The sequence below is a fragment of the Nerophis lumbriciformis genome, linkage group LG09, assembly GCF_033978685.3.
Source record: "Nerophis lumbriciformis linkage group LG09, RoL_Nlum_v2.1, whole genome shotgun sequence".
In the NCBI taxonomy this organism is placed as follows: domain Eukaryota; kingdom Metazoa; phylum Chordata; class Actinopteri; order Syngnathiformes; family Syngnathidae; genus Nerophis; species Nerophis lumbriciformis.
In genome coordinates, this window is record NC_084556.2 from 19809114 (window position 1) to 19831710 (window position 22597).

At 38.8% G+C, this 22597-nt stretch overlaps 3 protein-coding genes across 4 annotated transcripts in view; 1 reads left to right on the forward strand and 2 right to left on the reverse strand.

The window, feature by feature from the left end:
• xrra1 (X-ray radiation resistance associated 1) overlaps positions 1–4379 on the forward strand; it is a 22721-nt gene extending 18342 nt beyond the window's left edge. Inside the window, exon 18 of one of the 2 annotated variants that reach the window (XM_061962355.1) lies at positions 3865–4379. The gene's annotated coding sequence lies outside the window, so the exon portion shown is untranslated. Of the gene's footprint in view, positions 1–2643; positions 2889–3864 lie in introns of those variants that run through there. The other variant, XM_061962356.1, reaches the window with a different exon arrangement.
• The window catches only part of chrdl2 (chordin-like 2), a 15443-nt gene extending 3969 nt beyond the window's left edge, over positions 1–11474 (reverse strand). Inside the window, exons 1-7 of the mRNA XM_061962361.2 lie at positions 11051–11474; positions 10736–10848; positions 10307–10400; positions 4924–5066; positions 2831–2924; positions 2666–2730; positions 2425–2584 (exon numbers count right to left, since the gene is read on the reverse strand). Coding sequence (XP_061818345.1) covers positions 2425–2584; positions 2666–2730; positions 2831–2924; positions 4924–5066; positions 10307–10400; positions 10736–10848; positions 11051–11117 — 736 coding nt within the window. The 5' untranslated portion in view covers positions 11118–11474. The remainder of the gene's footprint in view (positions 1–2424; positions 2585–2665; positions 2731–2830; positions 2925–4923; positions 5067–10306; positions 10401–10735; positions 10849–11050) is intronic.
• Positions 11475–12323: 849 nt separating this feature from the next.
• On the reverse strand, positions 12324–21004 carry spag7 (sperm associated antigen 7). The gene is made up of 7 exons (XM_061962367.1): positions 20851–21004; positions 15716–15783; positions 15549–15637; positions 15400–15484; positions 15239–15328; positions 14677–14833; positions 12324–13027 (listed from the first exon to the last, which is right to left on the reverse strand). Exons 1-7 carry the CDS (start codon positions 20933–20935, stop codon positions 12912–12914), a joined length of 690 nt encoding a protein of 229 aa, XP_061818351.1. The 5' UTR covers positions 20936–21004; the 3' UTR covers positions 12324–12911.
• Positions 21005–22597: the final 1593 nt, after the last annotated feature.

The window sequence follows — 22597 nt, forward strand, 5'->3', positions numbered from 1 at the left end:
TTGGGATCACGACAAACCATCCTCGATGCGTTCCGACTTCTACAAAGCAATTAACTACCTGCTGCCCCCTACTGATATGGAGTTTTACACGGTTGCCCTGCCGAGCTCTATACAGCACAGACACTAGACGACGGCACATTATTTACAGATTCTAATTATTGATTTGCAAATAATATTTTTTGGACCAATTAGGTGAAGTTGCATAATTTTCCACGGCACACCAGACACTAGTGGTTGAAAAACACTGATCTAGAGGATATCTAAACTTTTGTTTTGTTTTTTAAAGTCTTATTTTCCCAAAAAATGCTAACAGAATTCATATAAAATGGCAAGAATGTGAATTTAAATAATCATAAAACCTGTAATATTCCCTGAAATATGATTACAAATCTGTCAGGTTTTTCTTTACTTTGGAGTGTAATGTAGAGATTAGTTGATTCATGTATAATTATCTTCAGTGGGTTAATATGAATCCAAATAATACATGATTATTATTATTATTAGTGCTGGTGTTAAGCTTCCCCCTGTCTTTAAAAACTACACCTCTGTTTCTAACTTTAATTGAGGATCCTTGAACGCACCACAGTTATGTGCAATGAGAGGAAACCAAACATTATTTTCTCCTATGCTCCCACACATAGATTATATTTTTTCCTTTCTTTTATTACTTCATCATTGTTCCAAAATGTTGATGCTGTGTGGGAATGCTTAAAGGTGAGCTTTGATGAATTCTGTGTCTGTGTTGAGGGAAGTGTTCATGCTAGGGTTCCCGCTATCCAGGTGGATGTAGTCTTAAAACTTCTTAATTTGATTTAAGCAACCCTATTATTGAAGTTTAACAGCTATATTAATTTTATCCTAACAATTATGACTTACATATTTAATGACGGAAAAATATCTTCAAACTTGACAAAAGGCCCGAGATAAAGACCATGACTGATAACTGCACTTTGATAAACTCACAGACTGACTGGAGCTAACTCGCTAGCTTGAATGCTAACATGAATACAAGAAAAATTAACGTCTTTCCCCATTAAGAAACGCCATTCCCTAATCTAAACGTATACAACCACATTGCTGTCTAAGCAGTTAAGATATTCAATTATGTACATTTGTGCTCTCTTAGCAGAGTAATCGATCTATACTCAAAAGATTACAAAACTGAGGTGTTTTTACGGTGCATTCAAGGACCGCTAAACAGAGTAGGGCGCCACAACGCCTGCTAGACATATTGAATAATGGATTTTGTTTGTTAAGCACTTTTCATCGAAATAAAGCCTATTTTGTTGCTGCTGTGCTGTGTATTTTTTTAATAAATATAAAATATATTCAAATGAGGGCTGCCAAAGCGAACGCGAGTTAATGATAGTTTCCAGCAGTATTTTTTTTCTAAAGTCGCTTGCAAAGTAATACATGTGTGTATATATATATATATATATATATATATATATATATATATATATATATATATATATATATATATATATATATATATATATATATATATGTGTGTGTGTGTGTGTATGTATCTATACACGTATATATCTATGTATATATCTATATATACACACATATATTATATATATATATATACTGGGGTTCAATCCCCACCTTCTACCATCCTAGTCACGTCCGTTGTGTCCTTGGGCAAGACACTTCACCCCTTGCTCCTGATGGCTGCTGGTTAGCGCCTTGCATGGCAGCTCCCGCCATCAGTGTGTGAATGTGTGTGTGAATGGGTAAATGTGGAAATACTGTCAAAGCACTTTGAGTACCTTGAAGGTAGAAAAGCGCTATACAAGTATAACCCATTTATCATTTATTTATTTATATATATATATATATATATATATATATATATATATATATATATATATATATATATATATATATATATATATATATATATGTGATATTTCTACCTGAATAAATGCTTCTGATGTTCTGTGCATTACATGTTGTACAAGTTATTGGTCTTCATATTGCTCCATTATTTATTAATAAAATGTAATATTCAGCCTGTTAAACATTATGTAATTAAGGACTTAACAAGAACATGCTATAAAAAAAATTCTACAATATTTCCGCCAGTCGTAGGTATAGAAATACATATATATAGATATATTGTAAAATATATATGTCTTGCGTGTGCCTTTTTAAAAGAGTGTTTGTGTCCATTTTACGTTGAGCTATTAAATATAAGGTACATACATAATGTTGCATACGCAAATATTTGCATAAATCCAACAAATTGCCCAGTTGGATGTACATTTTAATAAGTTCCACTTATGAAAGAGACCTTATATTTGTGAATAATTATGAGTTAACTATTGATAAAATGCAATTAATTGCAATTAGATATATTCCTAAATTAAATGTATGATATTAAAATGTTTATCATATAAAAACGCCTCTTTTGCAAACCTTTTTGGTGTTTCTGCTGCATTAAAATCTTCACGCTGGTCTCAGAAGCCCCTCTGAGGTCAAGTTCACTGAGGCTGAGGCGTCTGGGGGAAGTCCCGACGCCGGTTTGGTCGGAACGTGCCGCGTCCTGCTCGGCAGAACACTGCTCCAGCGAGTGCCTCTTTTTACAAACACACATACAAAAGAGTTGTGTGGACTGATTGAATAATGTTTTCAAAGCATGCATGATGACGTGACGTACGACGCCCCTGTTGAGCTGCTGGTTTGCATCCTCTGCTGATGAAGATCCACCAGTGGAGTCTTGACCTGTTTTGAACAATGAAGTATTTAGTATTCGTGCGGCCCTGACCAACCTGTTCCAGCTTTACAAAATACTTCTTTAGTCAGCTGGAAGACTTTGGCCTACCTTTACACAGCAAGCAGCAGGTGTCTGCAGCCGTGACCGGAGAGGAGCAGCTGATTGGTTGGCAGGTTTTTACAGCGCAAAAGATGTTTCCATTCTGCAGGGGGAACAAAACGTCAGCTGTTTTAAAGTTTGAACATTTTTCCGTGCATGTTCCAGAAAGATCTGGGGATGGATAGACCTTATTTTTCCTGTGGAATAGTAGTTTCATTACAGTCTTAACTTCCTAGAAAAATCCTCTTCATGCATCAGTCCAATGCAATAACACACATAAGATGCCGATGAGGAACAAAGTTAGCAATCAAAAACAATCCAGCTTTGAAAAACAGGAACCAGCTTTGAAGTCAACGGCCCAACCTGAGTATCGATGCCAGTACTCAACTGTAGCACTTTTCAGTGCTTTTATGTGTGCTCAAATGTGTTAATAAATGTTAATTTTACACTGTGCTGTCTAGTTATCATCTTGTTTTCTTAAACATGTGTGTCTCATTTGCCAGTATTATACAGTAAACTTTGTATGCAGTTGCAATTCCAAGTGGTTAGATGGCAGTAGTGTATAGACTGTGGCAAAGCCGTGCGGAGAAAGAGTATGGACACTTACCAGTAGAGTGGAAAAACAAGTTGACTTCATATGCTCAATTGCGTTTATAAAGTTAAAGTACCTATGATTGTGGTGAAATTACCCTCTGCATTTGACCCATCCCCTTGTTCACCCCCTGGGAGGTAATTTGTGTTTTTTTAATGCCAATTTTCTCAAAAGACTAGCCCAAAATTGTTCTTCTTTTAGTTTTGCACATCTCAATGTATATCAGGTTGTGTAATGTGTTGTTGCTCTTTCGCTGTAAATAGTTGTAAATATATAAATAGTACACACAATCAAATTGCACCTTTTGTCGAATTGAAATGGGTTTGTTTTTGTAGTTTATCATTTGTTTTTATGGTAATATATTCTATGTTGAACATATGAATACAAATATATAAGTCATTTTGATTTGATTACAAAACATTCTAACTTGGATTGTTTCCCTGGTTTCGAGACTCTCCCGAAGGACACTGCGGCGAAGACACAACAAACTCCCTTCTTGTCTCTCACGGACACACACATGTTGTTGTTGACTTTGGGCTGACTGGCAAGAACACCAAGGCCGCAGAACAGAGACACGCGGCAGGCTTACACACACACATGCATCCACAAAAAATATACGCCACACACACATACCCCACCCCCCCATCCAACAACCTTGACGCGAATCCCTTAGGGGTGATGGCCGGCTGGGCAGCGCCCGAAGAGCTGCAGCCTGCCACCGTAGCCCCCATTCCCTCCCCTCTGTTGCAAGTCCCGAGATGTATGTTGTAATATGTGTATGTGCTTTGCTATGGAGGTTTGTTCCCACTCCAGACTGGGCCTCCTTAGGAGCCAAGTCTAGATTGTATTTTTTTACTCATCCTCCCTTAGCGTTTACCTTTTTCCCATCTTTTACGGGGCGCCTTGAGGCGACCCATCAGCGTTCTTGTTCTGTAACCCTGTACACTGTTTGTTGGTCTTATCTTGAACGGGTTTGTGCTGAAAATCTAATTTCCCCTCGGGGATTAATAAAGTACTATCTAATCTAATAATTAGTGTTTTCACATTAGAAATCTATCTATCCATCATCTTCCACTTATCCGAAGTCGGGCAGCAGCCTAAGCAGAGAAGCCCAGACTTCCCTCTGCCCAGCTACTTCGTCCAGCTCTTCCCGGGGGATCCCGAGGCGTTCTATCATAGATGTGTTCTGGTAATACATTTGAAAAACAACAAAAATCTGAGGAGCCGAAAGAGCCACCGGCTCTTTTTAGGAAGCCGAGCCAAAAGAACAGCTCCATTGTGAAGGCACAAACATTAAACTGGACAAAAGTAATGGGATAATAATGTCTGTGTGTTGACTCATTTTGGGTGAATAGAGAATCTATACTGCGATTCAAGCAGTCATGTACACGGACTACTTCAAAGTGTGTCCATGTTTCGATTCTATAGTATTGTTCCTTGAGAAGATCTAGTGTAACAAGATGAAAACACTTGTATTTTACACAATAAATGAAAGTGATGAATGACTCACAGAGCACGAGCACATGGCACACTGGTTGCTTGGCTTGGCAGGAAGGTCGTGTTTGGTGAAGGTCTCTCCTGGTTGATAAATACTTCCATTATATCTGCACACTTTCACTGGAGCTCTCAGGGCCGCTGGGACCTTCGGTTTATCTAAGACACAATAACATATTGTAATTCAATTATGGCATTTTTGAAAAGTACCGATCAGTATCAGTTTAAACGTAAACAAGACCAATTTCAACGTCTCTGTAACTAAACGTTTTTGGGTTATTTCCTGACTAATTCAAGAAGTGCTTCAGGGTGTCTTATTCATCATACGCACCAAATATGATGAAGGAGTAGAGGTGTTAATGTTAACATTTTTCTGGTGAATAGTCAGACTCATTATCAAAGTTTGTGGCCAAACCCTGCCCACCTCCAATGGCGTAAGATGATTGTAATCCCCCATCTGTCTTTTGGGCTCACTCCGGCCCCTTCTACACTAAGGTTATCCAGGGTAAATCCTACCTAACCTTATCCTTGTCCACACACACACAATGGTCGTTTAAGACCCCCTTCCCCCCTCCGTCCGCCGGCGCAACGCGACCTAGTACGCATGCGTGGAAAATGCGCACCTCATAGTCACCTCCAGTGTTGCTGTATGTGCAAGTTCTTAAATGTAACTTATCTGAACAATATCCAGTGTTGTGGTATTTCAATTAACTGGAATCCAGTGTGCTGTGGGGCCCTATTGTAGTGAATCACACATGAGCCATCATAAATTAATCAAATCTTTAATGGACATGTGAAAGTAAACAATGTGATAAAGAACATTTTACAACAATCAAACTAGGGATCTAGCAGTGACGTGCGGTCACTAGAGGCAGGTGAGGCGAATGGAAAGAAAAAAAATGTAAAAAAAAAAAAAAAAAAATTAAATTGTTATATGTATCCAGTGATTATACTATAATGTTATTTTCCATTTAACTTCACCAGTTTTAGATTATTTTTATTCAAAATTGCTGAATTTTCACATTTGCCGTTCAAATACTGAGAAGAGACGGTGCGGTGATCAGCAGCCAGTTGAGGCACGTCGCTCAATTGTGCCTCAACATGGATTCTGGACTCGGCTAACTGCTGGCCTGCTGTGCAGTGAGACCGTATTGCTATATGAATTATATTATACATTTCCATAGTTTAGTTGGCTGAGGTATATAATGTACAGTGTATTTTGTCAACAACTGTATGTGTGTAACGTATTTCTTGTGCTGAGCAATCATAAAACTGCTGCGAAGACGCACTGTGTGAGGCTCGCGTAATCCCGCCTCCTGGTGCAGGTTAATGCACCTTCGCCGCAGACTGCACCCCCCGACGGGAACGCCACACCAACCAAAGCCCACACCCAAACCCTCCACGTGCAAGACCGAATCCACCCAAAAAAAGTCACTTAACAAGAAGCCAAAAAGTGCAAAAACAACAATGCTCGCGCCGGAGGAGCCGTGAACGACTGCAGAGACACAACATTAGGTACACCTGCAGACTGCAGCACGGATTTCATATTTCATTCATTCACAACTCCTCCAACACGAACACCACTGTTCCCGCACTTATAAGTAAAGGTAAGACCATAATAACGTTTTTTTATTAAATGTGCTTTTTTGTGTGCTACAGTTTGTATGTGTAAAGTTAAAGTTAAGTTAAAGTACCAATGATTGTCACACACACACTAGGTGTGGTGAAATTTGTCCTCTGCATTTGACCCATCCCCTTGCTCACCCCCTGGGATGTGAGGAGAGCAGTGGGCAGCAGAGGCGCCGCGCCCGGGAATAATTGTTGGTGATTTAACCCCCAATTCCAACCCTTGATGCTGAGTGCCAAGCAGGGAAGAATGCTGGTATGAGCTTTTAAACATAACCCGTTAACTGCTGCCAATCAAATGGTGAATAAGATACTCTTTAGGGTTCATATGTTTGTAAATCTGACTGTGATGAAGTCAGTGCCTCACCAGTCATGAACCTCACCGCACGTCACTGGGATCTAGATATCTGGGGCCGTATTTATCCTAAGAAGTCTGCTAAGAGTTGACTTATGAGTAAAGAAATTGTTCGCTGAAAGCTGCACTTAAAAGTTAGTTATCAAGCGTCTTACTCACACTTTCAGCGAAGTGTAGGAGTGAATCTTAAGTGTCACACTCAGAGCTGAATTACGACATTACTATGTGCCGTAAACAGGATTTTAGGTGACGTCATTTCTGTGTCCATAGAAATGACCAATCACGGAAGGGAATCCCTTGTCTAAGAATAAAGAAATATCTTAGAAATATTTAAGTGGACAATGGGAGTGTATATTTTGACAATAAACCACAAAATAATACAAAACAAACAAACAATATTGGCAATGAATCAAAAATAAATGTTTCCTTTTCTTTCCAATTCATTTTCCCAGTGGCGAGATATCGAAGCATTGTGATGACCTTTAGTTCTGCTGTGAAAGCTCTGCTGCGTGATGTTGCTGATGAGATGACGCCCCTTATTAAATCTGGGACAAAAATAATACCTGCTCTGTCTAAATGATACCGTTTGATCAGCTGCTCGTCATCAAACAAAGCCAGGACATCCTTCCGCTCCCTGAACGTTCGCGCACGTCTCTCTCGCCTCAGTGCCATCCCCCACTGGCAACTCCTAACCACTTAGGACACCTCTGAAGGTCTCTTAAATATCGTGGAGAGTAGGAGTGATTCTTAGACTTAAGAAAGTTGATAAATAGCTTTTATTCTTAAGTTTGAGAGTAGGACTAAATTTCGCAAATTCTCAGGACTTAAGTGTAAAATGGCACTCTAAGACGCTTGATAAATACGGTCCCTGGTCAGGAGACTCCTCACTCTTTTGCCTTCACCTTCATTGTCCATTCCTTTTTGGTAACTTTATATACTCTGGACCTAGACGTTGAGTCCGCAACATACATGGCGGGCAATAACTGCCAGTCCAAAAGCATTCCCCGGTTGACGTAGTCTTCCCTCGACGGCCAGGTAATACAAAGCATGCCCTACCTTTTTTATCACATCCAGGGGAGCCCGCATTCTGGTTGTCTCTCCTTCGACAAATGGACAAAGTTTTTCGGTAAGTAGAATCACAGCTGATCCGGACATTCGGAAGTTCTCTTGCCGTCTGAGAAGTGTTGTATCCGAAATAGCTGCAATCGCTTTCTCTTAAAGGCCTACTGAAATGAATTTTTTTTTATTTAAACGGGGATAGCAGATCTATTCTATGTGTCATACTTGATCATTTCGCGATATTGCCATATTTTTGCTGAAAGGATTTAGTAGAGAACAACGACGATAAAGTTCGCAACTTTTGGTCGCTGATAAAAAAAAAAAGCCTTGCCTGTACCGGAAGTAGCGTGACGTCACAAGTTGAAAGTCTCCTCACATTTCCCCATTGTTTACACCAGCAGCGAGACCGATTGGGACCGAGAAAGCGACGATTACCCCATTAATTTGAGCCAGGATGAAAGATTCGTGGATGAGGAACGTGAGAGTGAAGTACTAGAGTGCAGTGCAGGACGCATCTTTTTTCGCTCTGACCGTAACTTAGGTACAAGGGCTCATTGGATTCCACACTCTCTCCTTTTTCTATTGTGGATCACAGATTTGTATTTTAAACCACCTCGGATACTATATCCTCTAGAAAATAAGAGTCGAGAACGCGAAATGGACATTCACAGTGACTTTTATCTCCACGACCATACATCGGTGAAGCACTTTAGCTACAGAGCTAACGTGATAGCATGGGGCTTAACTGCCGATAGAAACAAAAGAAATAAACCCCTGACTGGAAGGATAGACAGAAAATCAACAATACTATTAAACCATGGACCTGTAACTACATGGTTAATGCTTTCCAGACTGACGAAGCTTAACAATGCTATTGCTAACGACGCCATTGAATCTAACTTAGCTACGGACCTCGACAGAGCTATGATAAAAACATTAGCTCTCCACCTACACCAGCTCTCATCTGCTCATCAACACCGAAGCTCACCTGCATTCCAGCGATCGACGGAGCGACGAAGGACTTCGCCCAATCATCGATGCTGTCGGCGGCTAGCGTCGGATAGCGCGTCTGCTATCCAAGTCAAAGTCCTCCTGGTTGTGTTGCTGTAGCCAGACGCTAATACACCGATCGCATCTACAGCTTTCTTCTTTGCAGTCTCCATTGTTCATTAAAGATTCACCAACACAGATGTCCAGAATACTGTGGAATTTTGCGATGAAAACTGACCTTTTTGTATTGGATACAATGGCGTCCCAATACTTTCGTTTCAACCATCGACGTCACGCGCATACGTCATCATACGTTTTCAACCGGAAGTTTCGCAGGAAATTTAAAATTGCACTTTATAAGTTAACCCGGTCGTATTGGCATGTGTTGCAATGTTAAGATTTCATCATTGATATATAAACTATCAGACTGCGTGGTCGGTAGTAGTGGGTTTCAGTAGGCCTTTAAGGTATTCATGTATGATTTCCGCAAACGTCTGTACAGACGGAAGGAGAAACACGAGCATGTCTGGATGACTCGCCTCCATATTTCCAGTGGTTAGCTCCGAGTTACGAAAATCCCTTGGAGGAGTTCGTCAAAATTCGACCCCTGATTTAGGCCCAAAATAGCTGGTTCAAACCAACATGGCTGACTTCTTGTTTGTTTACAAACATAACTTTTTGATCCATTCTTGTGCGTCCTGACATGATAAACGTCTCGCTAGTGAGTGATATTTGTCACGGGGCCTGATGCCCATGCACATTTTGGTTATTTTTCATGCATGTTAAGATACCCTTGCGTATAATAATAATAATGATAATAATAATATGTATGCACGTACAGCACTTAAGACCTTTAGCATATCAGTATGTGGAATTAAACTATGGAATGGATTAAGCACACAAGTTAAACAATGTACTGATATGATTCAGTTGTTCAAATTAATAGTGCTTACAAAGTACAAAGAAGAATTATGAGAAATACCTTCAACCTTATTCTTCATCTCAGTATGTTTATCATGACTAAGTTAATCATATATTGCAAGAACTGCTGTGTTAATCTTTCACTGATGTAATTGTGTCACAAAAAGAAGACAGTAAATGAACATATGTATTTGTAAACGGGGTGGGATTAAATAAGCTTTGCTTCTTCCTACGCCTTAATGTGAAGAGAAATGGTATGAAATTGTGTGATGTATTATACTGTAAATGTGTTCATGTTCGAAATAAACTAAAAAGAAAGAAAGAATAATAATAATAATATTAAACATAGCAACTCCAATAGAGCTTTTATATCGCCATAGGTAATAAAACTAGTCTAATAAAGATACAATAGGGCACAAGACACATGGTAAGGAAAGTGCAGGTCTACCTGTGCATCTTGGACAACACTGGTGAGGATCTGCTACTGGCTTGTCACATGGCAGAGGAGGACATTTCATCTTACTGCATCTCACATGACCCATCTGCAACACAGAATGGGGTTTCTTGTCACACTCATATCATATATGTATATATACACACATACATACATGCATGCATACATACATACATACATACATACATACATACATACACACATACATATACATATATATATATATATATATATATATATATATATATATATATATCACACATACATACATACATACATATATATATATATATATATACATATATATATACATATATATATATATATATATATATATATATATATATATATATATATATATATATATATATATATATATATATAAAACATTATCTTTCGATAGTTGAAGCAAAGCATGAGTACCTCAGTGCAGAAACACCGCATGCAGAGCATCAGTCCAAAGGGCTCCAGAAAAGGATGCCAACTGTCTCCCGGGTTGAAGGTCTTGTCTTTAAAAGTGCATGCCGCCCCCGAGCCTTGGTGGTACAAATAAGAAGAAACATCTGCATATGACCTAATGATGCAAGAATTAAGTCAAATCCACAGGAAATGCCCACTCTAAGAGAAGACAAGTTTGGGAGAGAGAAAACAAATCTTCACTAAACCACAGCGAGATCTTGTTCTTTCCAAAAAGCTCCGCACGTCTGGAGAAGATCGACTTGAGGGTTCAGTCTTTACCTTTGCGGACTCTCAGCTGAGCAGCTGCACACCAGACCAGCATTAAGGACACCAACAAGGACTTCATTTTTCATCCCCAACGTGTGCGTGATCCTTTCCCTTTAACAGCACAAGTCAAATAGTCGTGTGTGTTTCTGCCGGAATCAAAAGGTGGAGATACTTCTTGTGCTTGGCCGAGCTATGGCGCACCCTGCAGGACACACAACGTCATAGCATGGCGAACTCAGTCGACGTACAAAATGTACATGGAATTAATATTACCTTCATACATTATATTTGCAGTCAGAACGTGGTGTCCTCATTATTGAAAATAATTAACTACTTTGTTTTTTAAAATTAAAAACTACTCACAGGGCATTAAATGTATAGACAGTACATCAATTATAATAAATAATAAATCAGTAATATAAATATGAAATAACAGAAAATCTAATAAAAAGTGTAATTTCTAGCACATAAAAAAAAATCACATTTGAATTATAGTATTCAACATCATTAACTTTAATTATGATTATCAATATCTATATTTTACATGTTTTTTATTTGTTGTATTATTTTGTAGCATTCCCACTTTTTTCCTCTTCGACATTCACTGTATTAATTTTTTTAAAGGACATGGTTTTGTATAATTTTGTGAAGTCATTGTAATAAAGTAATAAAAACAAAAAAAATATCTTGCATGCAGTGTCGCCCCTCCCGACTCGCAAAAATGGTCAGTAAGTGCATATAAAACATCAATTAATGAAAGATGGTGTTTCAAATAAAATGTTGCCACAAACTTATTCTTAGCCCCTTTATGGTACGTCACTGATAAAACTGTTTACCAGTGTTAGTGTGCCGGTAAACAGTCGAACTGGAATCTAAACCTGGGTGGAGATGTGAGAAATATATGCAAATGTATTTTTAATTATGTTGAGTTATTTTGCACTAAAAAAAAAAATTATTAAACAATGTATTTCTCTTTATGTTGTTTTACTACAAAACATGGACCCTATTAATTCAAGTTTGATTAAAAAGGTATAAAAAAAAGTGTTTCACATTTTTTTTTTAAAGAAAAAAGGTGAACGTGTTGTTATGGGAGGGGGGCTTAGGCTTAGGGACCCTGCTGCATACTTTGTAAGTGAACATGGAACAATACTTTCATAATTGTGGATAAAATGTGAGATGTTTTTGGCTGCTGAGTAAATAAAATATTAGAGGCAGCTCTACACCCCAGCACACTACAGCCATAATAACAATGTTATGTAAAAGGGAAATTATTGAATGACAAAGGTAACATCCTCTATTTTAATACACATAGGGCTAAAACAGGACAAACATTTTCTTAAAAATCCCAGAACATACCATTCTCTGAGACAATAACCAACAATAGAAGTCCAATCAAACGTATCGATCACAGCAATCCATCTCTAGTCATCGCCTGCGTTTATGACATGACATCATGGAGAGGCGGTTGCTCACAAACAAAAGAAGCAAAAAAATCCCTGAATTTTAAAATTCATACATGTCATACAAAGCGTGTTGAGTCAATATTAATCTTGAGTTTTGAACGAGATTAAAATGGGGGGAAATGGGTCAAAATAGATTTAATAGAAGACAGGCAGTAACAGTGCCCTTGTAAAAAATATTGTGATAATACTAAGAGAATCTGCATTAAAATGATTTGAAGTAACACCATGTTATAAAAGCGTGTTCCTCATACTGTCCCATGTGTTACTTGCCAGAAAGCAGAAACACAGAGTGTCTCAGAAAGGAGCATCCACCTGCCGTACATACTGTCTCTGAAGTAGAACACAATATTGCATTTATAGACAGGGATCACATTGCACAAGCGCCCACACGCACGAACACACAGAGAGACTCAAGAAGTGCTGCTGTGTGCGCCTGTGTCCTCTTCCAGCTTCTGCCGTTTCTTCGCTCGGATGGCATTCATGGCTTCTTCTATGGAGCGAGTGTCCCTCTTGTTGGCCACCGGCACTAAATGATGAAAATTTATTTGAAAAAAGAGGTCACATATGGGGGTAGTGCATAGGCCTGGGCCGATAAATTATTGCCGATAAACAATATCGTCAGCATTATTTTGAGACCAAATGAATCACTAATGTACCGTATTTTTCGGAGTATAAGTCGAAAATGCATAATAAAAAAGGAAAAAAACATATAAGTCGCACTGGAGCCCGGCCAAACTATGAAAAAAATTGCGACTTATAGTCCGAAAAATACGGTAATCATAATATATAACAATACTGTAATAATGCAAGTATTCCTTTTAAACACAATTAATTTTTTCAGCATTGTATTTGGAAGGTCAAGAACTTAATTATCCTAAATTAGTAAACAAACAAAAAATAAAATGGACTCTCAATATCTGTTCGCTAAAAGGTAACTTCAATAAATATTGAACATCTTGAAGTGCAGTTTTATTCCCCAGTCGGAAAAACTGGGTCATGTGGTTTATTTTTTGCTGGCATCACTTTCCAATAAATTTGGCATACTGGCTCATTTTTCCATGTTGATGGGCTCATCTTGCCCGAAATGTTCCCACACAGGAACATTTGGTCTTGCAATGAAATTTTCCTCCAAATTTGTATTACCTTGCGGTGCTTCTCACTGTGCATCCTGTGTGTAAGCTAGCGATCCTACCTCTACCCACAGAGACAAAGATTGTGGAATGCTGATAAGTACCAGTAGAATGGAAAAACAAGTTGCCTCTGTATAGAAGCTACTGTCTCATTTATAGCACCGAAAGACTTACAAAGTTTGCGAGTAAATAGATATGATCAAAATAGTATAAATCTCACTGAGATTCTCGTGTCACTGAGAGAGATAATGAGCAAGCCAGTCATGTGATCCGTAATGTATCCAGGGGGACAACACAGTTCCCTTCCCCACCACCAACAACGCTAATCTTGCGGACTTCATGGGAGCCAACAACAATTACTTTGGAAAGAAATATGATCCACAACCCTATATTTTTTAGCCTGAACAGAAGGAGGGTGATCTACAAGTTTTAAAAGCTGTGTGCTAAACAGATCCAGCTTTAGTGAAACACTTTTGCTAAGTGCTAAACAAGAAAGACAAACTACGAATATGATAAAATATTCGCTTACTGTACAATATCTGCTCTCACGGCGACAACGACTGATGGGATGTAAATATCTTATCTTTTAGATGAAAAATAATCATAATCCACACAAAGGGTTAAAAGGAAAAGTTGCTGCCTACAGACATCGTCTTAGGTTGTCGTGTCTTTGTCTCCATCTCTGGGTATAAATGGAATGTCACAGATGAACAACTTTTAGATTTATGGGGCAAATGCGGCATTTCGAAATTTCTCACATATTTTGCGAATTGTAAATACAATTGGATATGGTTTAATAGATAGAATGAAACACAATTAAACTTACAAAGTCAACTTGTTTTTCCATTATGATACTTTAATTCTGCTATGGAATAAAATTGTCCAAGTGCTGGGAACCCTCCTGCACCCTGATTGAAAGCGACAGACAAAACAAACACACGGACATGGCAATTTATGGATGCCAGCAAAGTTATTGAGTTTGTTTTCATTTAATGTTCGATTAACTGATTTTTAAGCCTAGTGGGGCACCAATGGCAACACTCACCACATCCGTACGCTTGGTTGGCTTCGAGCGTGTGCGCTGCATCTTTGGCTGCAGATGTTCCGATTAGGTGACTGTACTTGTCTCTGTAGTTGGAGTTGGGACACGCCTCAGACTTGTTGGACTGGCGGGATGCCTCTTCTTCCAGTGCCGCCTGCTCCTACGTTGGCCAAGAAAGACAGTACTTTTCAGCACAGTATTGACGTGACAGACCAATAAAGTTAATTATCATCATCATATTACAAAATATTGCTCATACGTTTCTGTGTATGCAGCAGCCTGATAGAAATTCACATTTTTAACACCATTGGCTTGTTTTATGTGTACTTGTGTCGACCACAATGGATTTGCATATGAGGAGTGTTAAGAAGCACAGTAAGAGTTAGCAGGTGCAAGCTACTGTATGAAATTATAACTACAGCTTGTGTTTACAGACAGTTGTATTATATAATGTGTTCCTGAGGGAGGGCGAACGAAAGAGTAGTGCCAAATCTAATTGTGGCGTTCCAAGTTTTAAAATATGCAAATGCTCGCGTATAATATTTTGGAACGCTCCTGTACTTACTTTTAGCCTTCGGCGCTGCCCTGCCAACTGCGGATCCCACTCCTCTCCTTTGCGATAAGCTTCCAACTCCTCATCGGACGGTGCAAACTCCTACAAGAGCACAAAGTAGAAACTGAACACATTGCATCAACTAAGTCAACATCTACTGGTCTTCGGCCAACCTTTTTGAACAACATAACGTAACGGCTCTCCTCGTCCTCCCCAAAAGAAAATGAAGTCAGACCTGCCACTTCAGCGACATCGTGCCTGTGCAAAAAACACTAAGTTTCTTCCCTAAAGACTCCAATAATCCAACTTGAAGACGCCTTACAATATACTCCTCTCAATCTTCCCCATTGGGTTGTACTTGCGCTTCTGTTGTAAACTGTCTTGGATGAAATCTGACACTTCTTTCTCCATCTTAAACGGTGAAAGAAGCAGTTTATGATTACTCTGTAAAATCAACAAAGAATAATATGACCTAAATGTAGTGCTCACCTTTTTCCTAAATGCAATTTTCTTTTTTTTCTCGTCTTCCTCCATCTTCTTGAGCCTCGCTGCTTGCTCTAACAAAAGCAGTTCAATATTAGTACTTGTAAACATGCTCACTTGACAATCTACAAAAAGTTACTGGTTAGTGTTCCAACCCATATTATCAGTGATTCACATTCATTCATTTATTTGTGGTGGCCTGCGACATATACATTTAGCGCAACCCGTTAGGTGGCAGTATGCATCGTAACTCGGCTTCTTAACACAGCGCATATGGACCGGGTCTGCCAGAGAATTGGAAGACGTAGCAGTATGGATCAGTGTTGCAAACATAGCAACTTTTTCGTTGTATTTACCAAGTATTCAAACCCCTTTAGATACAAAGGGCCTGATTTACTAAGATTCAAAGACCACGCGCTAAACAGCGTGTGCAATCTATAAAATATTGTGTACAATAGTGTGTACTATATTAGTGGGCGTGTTGAATGTGATTTACTAAGACTGCAAGTGCAATTGAAAAGTGGCGCAGACCACCTGATTTAAATAAACATTTTGCGTGTACTATACGGAGACACTCATTTACTGCACATTCATATCATCATGCTCCTACCTGCAGTGTTTGCTATGTTTTCAAACATGCAGGGGACATTTACCACATTTTATGGGCATTTTAGAAGCAGTCATATAGTGCATTTACAGTTAAACCACTCTTTTTTTCTACCGCCAAAGGTGCGCTCATTGGACAGAGGCTGCACTTACTACTCCGCACAAGACGCAAAACAATGCATAAATAAATGTTTTCATACAAGTAACATTTTAATAAATATATATTCTTTGTGAAAAAAACGAATGCATTAAAAAAAATTCTAAAGAACACCAAACGCATCAATTGAATTTGTTTCAATCAATCCCTTAAGTCCTCAAGCAGCTATAAACTACATAAAAAAAAAGCTAAATAAACAATATGCCTAAAATTTTTTTTTATTTCTGACTATTCAAAATGTTAACACACACATAGAAGGATGGAGGATTCTCATCTGTACATCATCTGTCTGTGCAGCGTGAGCAGTGATCTTGTGTGTAACTGTCAGTTTGCATGTCCTTCCCACAGGTGCTAAATAAAACGCAATATAGTGTTTGCAATGCGGTGATGAGTGTTGATGAATCACATTGCGCGTGCTCAATAATTATATTTGCATCTTCTCCTCCTAGTATTGGGAGCGTTTTGAGATAGATATATATATATATATATATATATATATATACAGGGGCGCCGAAAAGGGGGGGTAAAGGAGACGGATTCTAGGGGCCCATGATGGAGGGGGGCCCAGAGAGGCCCCTAATGATGATGAAATTATAATACAGAAAAAATAATGACACTGTGTTGGGGGCCCTCTAAAGATTCTTTTCGTGGGGCCCAAAATCCCTAGCGGCGCCCCTGTATATATATATATATATATATATATATATATATATATATATATATATATACACTACGGGTGTGACAGTACATGTATTTGTACTGAACCGTTTCGGTACGGGGGTTTCGGTTCGGTTCGGTTCAGAGGTGTACCGAACGAGTTTCCACATGAACATATGAAGTAGCCGCCTAAGCTAAAGTCTTAAAAAGCTGCTCCGCTTTCTGCCTCTTCTCTGTCAGTACTCTACACAGCACCCAGGATTGTCCCACCCACACAACCATCTGATTGGTTACAAACAGAGCGGTAACAGCCAATCAGCAGTGCGTATTCAGAGCGGTAACAGCCAATCAGCAGTGCGTATTCAGAGCGGTAACAGCCAATCAGCAGTGCGTATTCAGAGCGCATGTAGTCAGTGCTAAAGGTTTAGCAGGTAAGCATCAGGCAGCGGACTCTCCCCAAATTATAATAAACACCTCCCAGTCAACTACTAGTAACATCACTATGAGCCCGTTGACCTTCTAGAAATATAAGAGGCAGCTCAGCTCGCTCGCAGTCCTGGCTTGAGGTGAAGGCTAATTCGCTTTTAACGTAACGTTAGCTCATTTTGCGGTGTGTGTGTGTGTGTGTGTTGCGGACAGCAAAGCCCTGTCTGTCTGTTATTTCACTCTACCTTTTTCTGTATTGATTGAGCTGTGTTTAAGCAGCAAAAAGGACATTATGTTAAATGAAGAGTTTCTGTCTCTGATAGTTGATATAATAATGTAAGTGCATCATAAAACTTACATGAACTCCATGGTGTTCAGAGATGAATAGTTTCTCCTATTGCTATTGTACTATTTTTTCAGCTATAGTTACATTAATCATTAGTAATGGATCAGCCTAGTTTTGAATGGCAGGGTCCCTGCTATCACATGTTGATAAAAATATAACATGTACATATTAAAAATCAACTACAGGCTTCCCAAATGCTGTAATAAATTAAGCATGATGAGTTGACTTGAAACTGTTTAATGTTGCACTTTTTATATGTAGAAGAAAAGTTTTGTCATTTTATTTAATCTGAGCAACAACTTGAGGCAGTTTAATGTTGATTAACGTGGGCAGAATTATTATAGTGTTCCCAATGTTAAAAGGATAAAGTCATTGTTTACAAATTTGGTAAATAAATAATCAAAACATTTATATTTTGTTGTTTTCTTACTGTACCAAAAATGAACCGAACCGTGACCTCTAAACCGAAGGTACGTACCAAACCGAAATGTTTGTATGAAGTGTGAAGTGAAGTGAAGTGAATTATATTTATATAGCGCTTTTCTCTAGTGACTCAAAGCGCTTTACATAGTGAAACCCAATATCTAAGTTACATTTAAACCAGTGTGGGTGGCACTAGGAGCAGGTGGGTAAAGTGTCTTGCCCAAGGACACAACAGCAGTGACTAGGATGGCGGAAGCGGGGATCAAACCTGCAACCCTCAAGTTGCTGGCACGGCTGCTCTACCAACCGAGCTATACCGCCCCAAGTGTACCGTTACACCCCTTATATATACACACACACATACAACGTGACGGTTGTATATTTTGCATATTAATGAAGACAGAAACTCAAAATGGATTGCACGCCCTATTCTGCTCACTTAAGCAATCCACTTTGCATACGTTTAGTAAATCAGCTTTGTGTGTGCCATTAGGTTTGCACGTGTTTTGGCACACACAAACCTTTAGTAAATGAGGCCGTAAGGGGTGTAACTCTACATGTTTTCAAATATTTGAGGACCTAACAAATAAATGTGAAGGACAGGTCACAGGAAGTGTGCATTTACTTGTAATCAAATCTAAGCAGTTATGGGAACGGAGAGCCTGACATGCAAGACACCTCCATAAGCCTAGCAGTGTGCATTGCTGTCGCCGTCGCAGCAAGAGGTGGAAGCGTCCAAAACAACTCCACAAGGGTGTAGCCAAAGCTTTGATTAGTGGACATCAGGACTAGAAAATTATTCTAAAAAGACACAATCTGGAAACACTCTTACGTCCTTTGATAACACTTCGCCCTCCTAGTGAAACAAAAATAAAACAAACCCCCCAAAAAGCAAGAAAATAGCAAAAAAGGCATAATGAAATGAGAAATGGCTGAAATGCTCAGTCAGTACATACTGTATACATGTACTGGGACTGGGTGGGTTACACTGGCTTGTTAGAAAAATCTATTATTGTGAGCACATATAGATGCATTTGCTTGATCATCACATAAGGGTGGAGAAATTGTTCATAGGATAGCAAAATGACTATACTACATATATTAAAGTTAAAGTACCAATGATTGTCACACACACACGAGGTGTGGTGAAATGTGTCCTCTGCATTTGACCCATCCCCTTGTTCACCCCCTGGGAGGTGAGGGGAGCAGTGGGCAGCAGCAGTCCACACCCAGGAATATTTTTTGGTGATTTAACCCCCGATTCCAACCCTTGATGCTGAGTGCCAAGCAGGGAGGTAGTGGGTCCCATTTTTATAATCTTTGGTATGACTCGAACTCACAACCTACCGATCTCAGGACACTCTAACCACGTTAAACCCAGATTCCGATCTAACAAAGGTCTTAACTCATTCTCCTTCTATGCCACATTAATATGAAATGCACTCCCAAAAGGTGTAAAAGAAAGTGCATCTATATCCTCCTTCAAAACCGCACTAAAAGAACACCTCCAGTCAACTACAACCCTAAACTAACACCCTCCCCCCACCACATCCCACCTCCCCGGATTGTAAATAATCAAATGTAAATAATCAAATGTATATACTTGTTCTTATGCTTTCTGAGCTCACTGTGTTCACTGCTCGCTGTTCATATCCTACCAAGTCAGCCCTACACTGTTTCAATGTAAATTTCTCAGATGATATAATTGTTGTTGACTGAAGTGCTGAAAACAACCAAACCTAAACCCCCCGCCCCAACCCCCCCACATCGCACCCCCCGGATTGTAAATAATGTAAATAATTCAATGTAAATACTCTGATGATTAACTTGTGTGATGACTATTATGCTGATAAACTTGTGTGATGACTGTATTATGCTGATAGTATATATTTGTACCATGAATTGATTAACGTGGACCCCGACTTAAACAAGTTGAAAAACTTATTCGGGTGTTACCATTTAGTGGTCAATTGTACAGAATAGGTATTATACTGTGTAATCTACTAATAAAAGTTTTAATCAATTAATCAATCTAGGCCACTGAGTATATATATGACATCAGTTTAGCATGTAAACAAACTAATAACGTTTGTTTACATTTGAGTCTGACTTCCAAATCCGCTGTTCATGGTCCAAGATAGTTTCTTGAGTGTTTTAGGTGCTTATTCTTCTTTAGGCGCTTAAAAAGTAGCGCATGGAAATGCGTGGATGACGTCACTGGTTTTGTAAGTAAGGACCAATCACAACACCGAACCGACAGCGTCCACACGCAGCATTGAGTGCATACAGTTTATAGCCGGTGTGTGTTCTGACAAAAGTATTCAAAGATGCTCAGGTTCCAAACCAATGCACATTTTACTATCGTTTACATCTGTGCCGAATATGGACTGTTTAATGGTTGGTTTAATTGACTGATCGAACTAGACTCCTTTGCCCTTTCGATATTTTTCTCAGTCATGTCTCTTATTTGTTTACTTTTCAACAAACACATATTGAGTTGTCGCACAGGGCAACATAATATAATACCTCGAGCCTTTCGCCGGCTTTCTTGGTCGCCAACTGTTGGAGGCTTTTCCATCGAGCTTAAAATTGAACCGAGCAGATCCGCCATCTTAACTTACTGGCAAGAACACTGACTGCGCATGCTCCCATCCTTTCATTCTTCTTCTACGGTTGTAAACCCGATATGGACATTCATTGTGTCGCCTCCATCTGTACAAATGACACAATGCGTCCTCTATTTTGGATACAAATACTTCATTTATGAAATAAATAAAACACTCGATGTTATTATTTGAACAATAAATGTAACTATTTGATATTTTAAATTACTTATCAAAAAAGGACCACGCAAGGCAGCACTTTGAAATGTAGACAATGCAATTCATAGTATATCATAGCAGCCCACAGATGCCAGACAAATATGCCCTCTCGTGGCTGTAAGCAGCACTCGGATAACACCGCTGCTTTGTGTTTACATTTGATTCACTTTGATTTCCTAATTTTCGGTCATGTTTTTGAAGTTTATCATTATGTATCGATGAGATGGCGACTTGTCCAGGGTGTACACTGCCTTCCCTGGGACCACAAGAGGGACAAACGGTAGAAAGGGATGGAGGAATATATATTCCACCACATTAGTGCCATATTTGCTCGTTGTAACTCTCCAAAAATAACTTTAAATTGATGTCTCTTTAAACTTTAAATACAATAATAACACACATTGTTAACCAATTGAAAGGTGTAATTGGCCCATCTCAGGCAACATAATTGTATTTTTGTATAGGGTTCCGAAACAGGATGATTCTTTTGACAAACATGACTGAAAGTTATAGGAGTGAGTTTTTAAGCAGAGAATTCGCAACCTTATTCTTTATTTTCATGACTACATTGTAGATTGTCACTGAAGGCATCAAAACTATGAATGAACACATGTGGAGTTATGTACTTAAGAAAAAAAGGTGAAAAAACTGAAAACATGTTTTATATTCTAGTTTTTTTAAATAGCCACCCTTTGCTCTGATTACTTTTTGCACACTCTTGGCATTCTCTCGATGAGCTTCAAGAGGTAGTCACCTGAAATGGTTTTCACTTCACAGATGTGCTTGAAGCTCATCGAGAGAATACCAAGAGTGTGCAAAGCAGTAATCAGAGCAAAGGGTGGCTATTTTGAAGAAACTAGAATATAAAACATGTTTTCAGTTATTTCACCTTTTTTGTTAAGTACATACAGTAACTCTACATGTGTTCATTCACAGTTTTGATTCCTACAGTGACAATCTACAATGTAAATAGTCATGAAAATAAAGAAAACACATTGAATGAGAAGGTTGCGAATTCTATGCTTAAAAACTCACTCCTATTACTTTCAGTCCTGTTTGTCAAATGAGTCATCCTAATAAAGAAAAGTCATTGAACGAGGAGAAGTGTGTCCAAACTTTTGGCATGTACTGTATTTATATATATATATATATATATATATATATACATACACACACACACAATCAGTAGGGTAGACCTAACCTGTCTCTACATTGACACTGCATGTTGACACTAATCACATTACAAGGATTCAACCAAAAGTTATATTTTAAAATCATCTAGGTGCTGAGAATGTATCCCCTGCAGTCCTAGTTGAAATATATTTGAATGTACAGAAAAGTAAATTAATGTATTAACGTTTGGCCTGCAAAGGATTTGAATGATGCAGCCTCCTCCATGCCACGTGGGTTTTTTTCAGAGGGGTAATGTGTTAGGTAACAGGACTAAGTGA